Source organism: Nelumbo lutea, chromosome 7 (genome assembly GCF_056320005.1).
Source record: "Nelumbo lutea isolate HS-2025 chromosome 7, American lotus-T2T, whole genome shotgun sequence".
Taxonomy (NCBI): domain Eukaryota; kingdom Viridiplantae; phylum Streptophyta; class Magnoliopsida; order Proteales; family Nelumbonaceae; genus Nelumbo; species Nelumbo lutea.
In genome coordinates, this window is record NC_142690.1 from 38,832,659 (window position 1) to 38,842,023 (window position 9,365).

The 9,365-nt window shown below is 36.9% G+C and overlaps 1 protein-coding gene across 4 annotated transcripts in view; it reads left to right on the forward strand.

Moving 5' to 3' along the window:
• The window catches only part of LOC148846146 (GTP-binding protein-like protein), a 47,598-nt gene extending 38,437 nt beyond the window's left edge, over positions 1-9,161 (forward strand). For all 4 annotated transcript variants that reach the window (XM_088954455.1, XM_088954456.1, XM_088954457.1 and 1 more), the window contains one exon: positions 8,726-9,161. In XM_088954455.1, the coding sequence (XP_088810581.1) occupies positions 8,726-8,794 (69 nt within the window). In that variant the 3' untranslated portion in view covers positions 8,795-9,161. The remainder of the gene's footprint in view (positions 1-8,725) is intronic.
• The last annotated feature ends 204 nt before the right edge of the window (positions 9,162-9,365 follow it).

Consider the following 9,365-nt stretch of genomic DNA (forward strand, 5'->3'; position numbering starts at 1 on the left):
ATAGCTATAAATGCCTCAAGACCCTCCTTATTACCTCCAGCCATAATTGCCCCCATGTTCAATTATTTCCCCCTTTAGCCGAAAGCTGACCTTTCCCCTTCCTGGCATACGTAAAGTTAATTGGGGGCCTATCAGAACCTTATGGAAAATTTAGGGAAGTTTTTTGAGTTTTCAAATGGAAATTGGAATAGCTTGTCTTGATGTGTAATTGGTAGGTTCTATTTGCATTTCTCATCAAGTCAGGTGTTGTTTTAACACTTGGATATGCTGTGTAACTTTTTTTCTTTTCCTTTAATGAAAATTTTGTTTTACTATCAACAAAAAGTTATCTAATCATCTCCCTCTTCTATATAACCCTGCTTTTGTAAGGAAAGGGGCTAATGCCATTAGTCCATTATAATAACTTTATTTTAGCAACAAGAAAAATAAAATGAGAAGAAATAGAAAAGGAGGCGTGGAGAACTAAGGAGTGAAAAGGAAGAAGTCTAGCCTAAGTCTTTTAAAGTAGAAGAGAAGATGATCCTTCATCTCTTCACCATTATATCTCTACAATCTCATCTACAAGGAAGGTTATGTTTCTCCGTTCGTCTACTCTCTTGCTCTCTCCATTTGTATGGGGAGACAACCATCTACGACCTTGTTCATGAAACTTGGATGATGATGGTCCTCTATAATTAATTCATATATTTATGCAAAATACTTATTCTATGTAGGGAGAAAGGCTATCTACAGTCTTGTACATACAACTGGGCTGATTATGACCTTACTTGAATGTTATATGAAAATGTTATCTATCTGTGTATTTGTTTTGGTTTCTTTCAAGCTACAGAGGGATTATATACTGAAGCTTTTAATAGAAAATTCTACTGTTAAAATCTATTTAATCTTTTCTATTCATTTGCACATTTAAGCTAGTATCAGAAGCTTGACTCTGACCCTAGTATAACTGTAATAATGGGAATATCTATAAGACATCCTAAATGGGGCCTACCCAAATACTAAAATCGCATTTACTCAGCTTATACCCCTGGTCCCAAGCCCAAATAAATGAGTGTTGTGTCAGGTTGGAAGCTGACGTTAAAGCTTTTTCCAAACTCTTATGGTCATGGAGTGCTCATAAATTCATAATTTAACAATGGGATATACCATTAAATAGAATGGAATAGCGAAACGGGATTCATGTAGCCAACCCCATATAGTAAGGATAAGTTTTCGATGATGATGATAATGACTAGGAGATGGATGTATTTTACAGTAATGCTACTTCACGTCATCAATTGAGAATGTTTGGGTTATGGTTTACTGGTCAAAATTGTTAACTAAGTTGAACAGAGCTGCTTGGAAGAGAAAAGGAAGGCAGGAGACATGGAATACTGTTACATTTACCAAGTCACATAGAATCCTATATTTTCAGTTAAAGAGAAGCAAGAGAGAAATATTATTTTGGAGTACAATTCTATTTTCTATTTGTTGGATACATGTAAAGAAAGATAAAAGAATGCTTACTTATCTTGTAAATTAGCAACATGAATCAATAGATTCTGACTACTTTTAGAACTGAGAAGTGAAGACAAATAATATGCGGAAGGTATAAGAATGAGAAGATGAAGAGAATATAGGATGGAGGGAAAACAATAATCATGGGGTTCATGTGTAGCCCCACTATCTTTTATATTAACTACTAAATATAACCAGAAGTTACAAATATACCCCTACTAGTTATATAAAGAAAAATAACAAAAAATAACAATGGAAATGCCTAGTCTGCTCTCTATTACAAACTTATAAACCTATCAGTACTCCACTTCAAGCCGGTCATAGTTGTTAATCATGCTCATCCTCATCTTGCTTACAAAATCATCAAGCTTTGACTTGATGACATCTTTAGTGAAGACATCTACTAATTTCTGTCCTGAAGTCAATAATGGAAGGCACTTCTAGACAGCATACTTTCTTAGATAAAACACTTCTTAGCTTAAATGTGTTTTGCCTTATCATGTTGTATTGGGTGAAGAGTTTATAACAATACATCAGCATTGGTTTAGTAGAATGTTTAAAATAAAACAATAAAGGACAATGCAAGAAATCTGGAATAGCAGTAAGTTGTAGCAAAAGAAAGGAGAGAAGAGAAGGAGAAAAGAAAAGGGGAGAGTTAGAGAATCAGTCCAAGTCGTGGGGACATAGAACACTCTGCCGAAAAGGAAAGAAATACTTAAAGATCTGAAATATACGTTTAGATCTGGAAAAAAAATCTTCAGTCCTTGTTCTAAACAGTGTTCTACAGTCTCTTAACACCCATAACAGACTTCCAACACTTACCAAGGCATACAATCATACCAGATTTATCACTACACTTTCTATCAACACACACCCCCCCAGTTATCATATGATCATCAAAAATACATAAAGGAGCGTTCACAAGGCCTTCAAACAAACCATACCTGCATCTGGTCACCTGAAAGTTGTGACATGCACAAGGTTGGATTTTTCTGTTAATTTTTTTTTCCAAAATTAGGGTTCAAGAACCGAAGAATTGGATAGGGAAGTAGCAAAATCACATGGGAGAAAGCTATCTTTTTCTCCTCAAAATCGATTTTGGGATTTGAGCCATATCAAATTAGATCCAAAACTAAGAGAAAGATTGGAACTTTATCTGATAGAAGAGTCCTCACAAGTGCAAGAACAACTGTGGTGTTCACACCCAAGAATCCGATCTCCTCTTTCTAGCAATTCAATTCGGTTGAAGTTGGTTCAACCTTTGATATTGAATCACATGATTCCTTGACAACACAAATGTGTTTGGCTACCCAAATCATGTCTATTAATGGAGGATTTTATAAGTCGATGATCCCAAGAAATTGCCTTCTTGAAGGTGGTTCAAAGCTTGGGTTTTTGGACTAATTTGTGTTGTCTAGAGTGCCTGAACGTGTAATCTGTGCTACCAACCTCTAATGTTTATTTAAAGATTTCTATTAAGTCTCTAATAAACCCTAGAAAAGTCCCAATCCAATTTTTTTGAAGATAAAAAAAAAGATTTATTGAAACAAAAAAAGAAGATACAAGGAGGGTGATAAGAAATCACTCGGAAAGAAAATCCAACCCAAAGAAAACCCTGATGAGACAAAACAAACCCAAATCAACCAAATCTAGAACCAGACTAAAATAAGACCCAACTAACGAAAGCCCCTTACCCACAACAATACAATACGAGACAAAAAAAGATGAAAGAAATGGGAATATCAAACCAGCCCAATGCCCAACAAATACCCAAGCAAGACACCCAAACCCCAAAATGCCGCTTCAAGCATCTTTCTCAGTTTTTTTAGTACAATTTTGTTGTCGTTTTTTGACTATTCCTTTGGGTTTTTTTAGGAGCTTGTTAGGTCCCATTCCGAATAGACCACCTTTTAACCTTGTGAAAACCTTAGAGACTAGTAATTGCTGTTGTGTTCTTTTATACTTTTGACTTCTAAATCTTTTAACTGCATTTAGATTTCCCACCGCTGCTTCAGGATTCCCTGCTGGCTTTTGACCCCTGTATTCAACCACCACCCCCTCGACCTCTTCTTTTGGCTTCTCTATGATATCCCCACAACCTATGGCAATCATTTCCACCTCTTTCCTTGTTGAGTTATCACAATTAGGATTAACCATTGGATCTGTCATACCTTTGTTCTTCCCAAATGTTTCCTCCACAAGTCTAAAGGCTTCTTTTGTGAATTTCTCCCCACCTAGAAAAAAAATAGACCCAAAATTTTTTCCAAGGCTCAGTTTGGAAGGAGTACAAATACAAATATGTAGAGCGCAAAACCCTGTAATTTGTATTATTTTGTATGTATTTTCACTATACATATTTGTATTTGTACTCTTTCCAAATTGAGCCCAACTTTCACTCTACTATTCACCACTTCCTCAATGTTAGCAGTCTTCTCTATATGGCTCTCAACAGTCATCGGTTCCAACTCATTTTTCTCCCTTGAATCCGCTTCCATCCCTCCTTTCCAATCTCCTCTAATGAGAAAGTTTTGTACTTTTTCCTTTTATATTTTTTCTAACCCTCACCCTCATTCTTACCTTCTTCACCTTCACTTCCCTCTCCCTTAATCCCCAAATCCTTCGTCCCTCCTGTTTTCTATGAAGAAGGAAGAGAAGAAAAGAAAAAGAGATGTGAGAGAGGCAAAAAAAAGTTTTGTTGGCAGCGCCAACCCTTCATTTATATACTAGGGCGATCAAATACAAAAGAAAAATTACAACAGTGTCCAAGTAGTCGACTATTAAGAGATCTCTTTCGTCAAGTAGTTGACTACTAGGAACAATATGCTGATAGTAGTCGACTACTAAGAGCAATATGTTGATAGTAGTCGACCACTAAGGATAAGGCTACAAACTAGGTCTCACAACACTCCTCAAGTTGAGCATAAATATCTTTCATCCTCAACTTGCATAACAGTTCCATAAATCTTCTCTTGGTGAGGCCCTTGGTAAGAACATCAGCAAGTTGTCTTGTAGATGGCATTAAGGGATGCAAAGGTCACGAGAAACAACTCTTTCTTGCACAAAGTGTCTATCAATCTCAATGTGCTTTGTTCTAGTATGTTGGTTTGGGTTGTTAGCAATGTTGATTGTAGCCTGATTATCACAATACAACTTTAGGTCCAGTTATTCTATCTCCAACTCCTTTAGAAGAATCTGGAGACTAGAGCCAAAGTAGTTCAGCAACACCATGGGCCATAGCCCTATATTCAGCATTGGTGCTTGATTTTGCAACAACAGTTTGTTTCTTGCTTCTCTAAGTGACTAGATTGACACCTATGGAGGTATAATATCCAGATGTAGACCTTTTATCTCCATGAGAACTTGCCCAATTGGCATTAGTGTAGGCTTTCACCTCTATTTTGTAGCATTTCTTAAACAGTAATCCCTTCCTAGGACATGTCTTCAAGTATCTTAAGATCATTTCTACTGCCCTCATATGTGTAGCACGTGGAGCATGCATAATTTGGCCAACCACATGAACTACATATGCAATATTAGGTCTTGTGAGGGATAAGTAAAGCAATTTTTCAACTAACTTTTTATATCTCTCTTTGTTAGGATACAGTTTTGCATCATCTTCCTGCATCCCATGATTTTTCTCTATAGGAGTGTCTGTTGGTTTGGCTCCTAGCTTCCTTACCTCTATTCCCAAGTAATATTTCAGAAGTCCCAGATCTTTGATTTGAAACTTCGAGGCTAAGAAGTCTTTCAACTTTCGAATCTCATTCTAATTATCTCTCGTAAAAACCATGTGATCAATATAAACAATCATTGTTGTTAGTTTTCCTTCATTTCTTTTATAGAACATGTGATCAACACTGCTTTGCTTGTGCCCAACAACCTTCGTTGCCTTGCATAATCTTTCAAACCAAGCCCTTGGAGATTGCTTGAAGCCATATAAGTCCTCCCTAGCTTGTATACCTTTCCTCTCATGTCATACCCTAGAGGAGGGTCCATGTAGGCTTCTTCTTATACATCTCCGTTTAAGAAAACATTCTTAACATCTAACTGATGTAGTTTCCAAGAAACATTTGCTGCAAGAGAGAGTAGCACCTGTATAATATTCAATTTGGCAACTGGAGCAAAGGTCTCCTTATAATTAATCCCTTCCTTTTGGGTGAATCCTTTTGCAACTATTTTGGCTTTATACCTCTCGATGGAACCATCAGCCTTGTGTTTGATTGTATATATATACCCACTTGCACTCTATAGTGCTTTTCCTGGCCGGTAGATCCACTCTGAGTACTTGGAAGGATTAGAGACAAAGGACAAGGCCAACACAAAAGCCTCTGAAACAAATCTATTAATAGGACGAAAAGTGTATGAACGGACTAGTTTCCACAAGGCAATAGGAAGATTTGAATCAGGATTAGAGGAGTAATGGGAGGAGCAATACCTTGTCCGGAATCTAAAGTTTTCGATTGGTCATAGTCATTCATTGGTGGGTCTTCTCTCTCTCTCTCTCTCTCTCTCTCTCTCTCTCTTCGATAAACACTTAGTTGCCTTTCATCATCAAGGTCAAGACCAGTTGCCTCAGGACAAGGAATAACATCACGAGGAGGGTTTTCATCACTTGTAGTCTCCATTGGACAAGAGGAAGAAAGTTCAACATGAGGAGGGTTTGAGGAAGTAGGAGAGGTAGGAGCTAAGACAAAAGGGTTAGCTTGTAAGGAACTCTTCCACTCCACTAGCATCCCCCTAAAGAGGATTCCGAGGAGGCTCAAAGAAGGATTGTAACTCACAAAAGGTGACATCCTTGGTGATGAATTTCCTTCTGGTAGTTGGATCAAGACATTTATATCCTTTTAATAACCCAAGAACACGCCACTGATTGCCTTTGGATCCAACTTTGTCCGTTTAGGATCATTAACATGAATAAAACATACGCAACCAAAAACTTAGGAGGCAAAAAGAACACAACTTGCTTTGGACACATGACATAAAAAAGGGGTTCTCATCCTCAAAACCTTGGATGGCATTCGGTTGATAAAATAAGAAGCTATCAAAATAACATGAGACCAAAACTTCATTGGGACTTTGCTTTGAATCATTAGATCATGAGTAGTCTCAAGTAAATGTCTATTATTCCTTTCCGCAACTCTATTTTGTTGTGGCGTGTAAGTACATGATGATTGATGTAAGGTCCCTTCATCTTCAAAGAACACATTTAGAGAACTCTTGAAATATTCAACTGCATTATCTGAACGGACTTGTTTAACCTTCTTTCCAAGTTGTGTCTCGATCATCTTATAGAACACCATAATGATTCTAGGTACTTATTCTCTTTCTTTCATCAAATAAATCCAAGTGCATCTTGTAAAGTGATCAATAAAACTAATGAAATGCCAATAACCATCCATGGAAATAATGGGTGAGGGACCCCAAACATTAAAATGAATTAAATCAGAAGGAGCATTAGCTTCATTACTGAAACATGGATGATTTGTTCTACAATGTTTAGACATTTGGCACACATCATAAAAGGACACCTTCTCAAACAACTTTGGAAACAAGACTCAACAATGAAAAAGACAAGAGACCTAATCTGGCATGCCAAAGACAAACCAAAGTACTAGACTCCTTGTATTCACTGATATTATTAGACTGTCTTAAGAGCTGAACCGATGTCTTCATTGAGATAGTAGAGACCTCTAGACTGAACCACTCCCAATCGTTTTTGTTATTCTAGAAACTGAAAGTAGGTTGGTGTTAAAATTAGGAACATGCAAGGTAGACTTAAGAGAAAGAGTTTTTCCAAGTTGGATATCACCTTTCCCATGAATAAGAGATAAACAACCATCTACCACCCTTTATCTTGTCTAGAAACCAGATGATAAGATGAGAATAAGAGTTGTTGGTCATGTGTTCAGAAGCTCCTGAATCAATAACCCAAGGGTTTGGGAAACAAGACTTTCAATCGAGCCATAGCTTGATTGAGAATGTCCATCTCTTTTGCTGTGAACTCAAGAAAGCTATATAAAGGAGTAGTGGTCTGTCCTATACTAGAAGAAACACTAGTAATTCCAGTTTTATGCATTCCAACCACCATATTTGAGCTTTTTACGTGTCCGTGGGCTCCTGAACCTTTACTTGGCTTCTTATCCTTAAGGCTGCTGGTTTTAGATGGGGGTACAAAATCCAGCATGTATCTTTGATGTGCTTCTCTCCACCACAGTGAGAACACTTCAGATTTTTCTTGTCTCTCCCTTTTTCACTCCTTTGGGTAGTTGAAGCAAGAGCTGAGTGCTCCATTTGTGGTGTGGAAGCCTCAACATTCATTTATTTCCTTCTAATTTCCTCATTTCTGATTAGGTAGAAAGCATGTTGTAAGCTAGGGAGTTCATGTCTCCCCAAAATCTGAGATCGAATGTCATCATATGAAGAGTCTAATCCGGCAAAAAATTTAAACACTCTCATCTCTTCAATTTGTTTCTCATGCATTTCCTTATCTTCAGAATTTTTCCAGTCAATGATGAGATGGTGATCAAGTTCTTCCAAAGTCCTTTGAGGGTAGCAAAATAAGTAGCAACCAGCAAGTTTCCTTGATTCGAAACAGCAATATCATTTCATTATGTTTTAAGTTATGTGATAACGTGGCAATTCTGTCTTGACTTTTTTAGTTCACTTGTCCCATACTAAGTGGGGGCATATTTGACCATGTACTCTAATTACATTATAATAGAGATTATGGTTGACTAATAGGGTTTAACTCACTAGTTTACAGGTTCTTCTTCTTCTTCTTCTTCTTCTTCTCTCTCTCCTCTCTCTCAGAACAAGACTGGTTTGAACCATTAAAACAGGGCCAAACTCTCCAGTTACCTTTTTGGACAGCAAACAGCTCCTAAATCTTCTCCCAACCAGGTGAAAACAGTTGTAGATGATCAACAATTTAGCGGTCCATACACTGCTGATCCTAGAGCATGGGTTGAATGGAGAGAGAAAACGAAAATAACTTGGCTTTGATGCCAAGTGAAGAAGAAATAATGAAATGTAACCAATATAGCTTCTCGGCCCAATATCTCAATAACTCTATATACGACCTTAAATTAACTACAATCAGTATTACAAAATACTAGTGAGATATAAGGGGGCTTATTGTGCACCACCTATCATGCAATGTCTATGTTATCCATTTTTCCTGTTTTTGTTTGATGGAAATAACTGACATTAACTGCTCTTTTGAATGCAGTTAAGATCCGAAGGGAAAAGTTATGTAGTGCAGGAGGGAGATGTAATGCTCTTTCGGTTCAATGTTTGATCTGAATGCCGTTGGAGAACTAGAACTAAATATCAAGAAAAAACAGGGCACAACTCTATTTATTCACGGCATTTGAAATTTTGGGATGAATTGAGGTGACAGGTGATCTTGGAAGCAGGGTTGGCTGACTGCAATATGTATCACAAAGAAAATTACAATTTTTTCTAGTACAATGAATTTACTCGGGTCTATTTCAAATTTTCCGGTTGTTCTGTGAAAAATTGGAAGAAATTTTGAAAACAAAATGATGATTGAAGGGTTTCGGTAAGTTTGTTCAGTGGTCACTAATTTCACATACCAAAGCAAAATGGACATCATGGTTTCAGGAAGCATTCTTTGACATTTATCCAATTATTTGTTTCAGAAAGCATTGTATTATAATAATGTTGAACGATAGACACTATACCAAAGCAAAATGGGTGAGGACGTGTCTACTCGGTTTTGTTCTAAATAGAATTTACATGTGTTATTATTTTTGTGTCAGATTTCACATACTTAACCCATTTCATTTTGTTATATCAAAAAACTTCATGTTATTTTAGTTACTAGTGATTTTTTTTTTCTTGAGAGC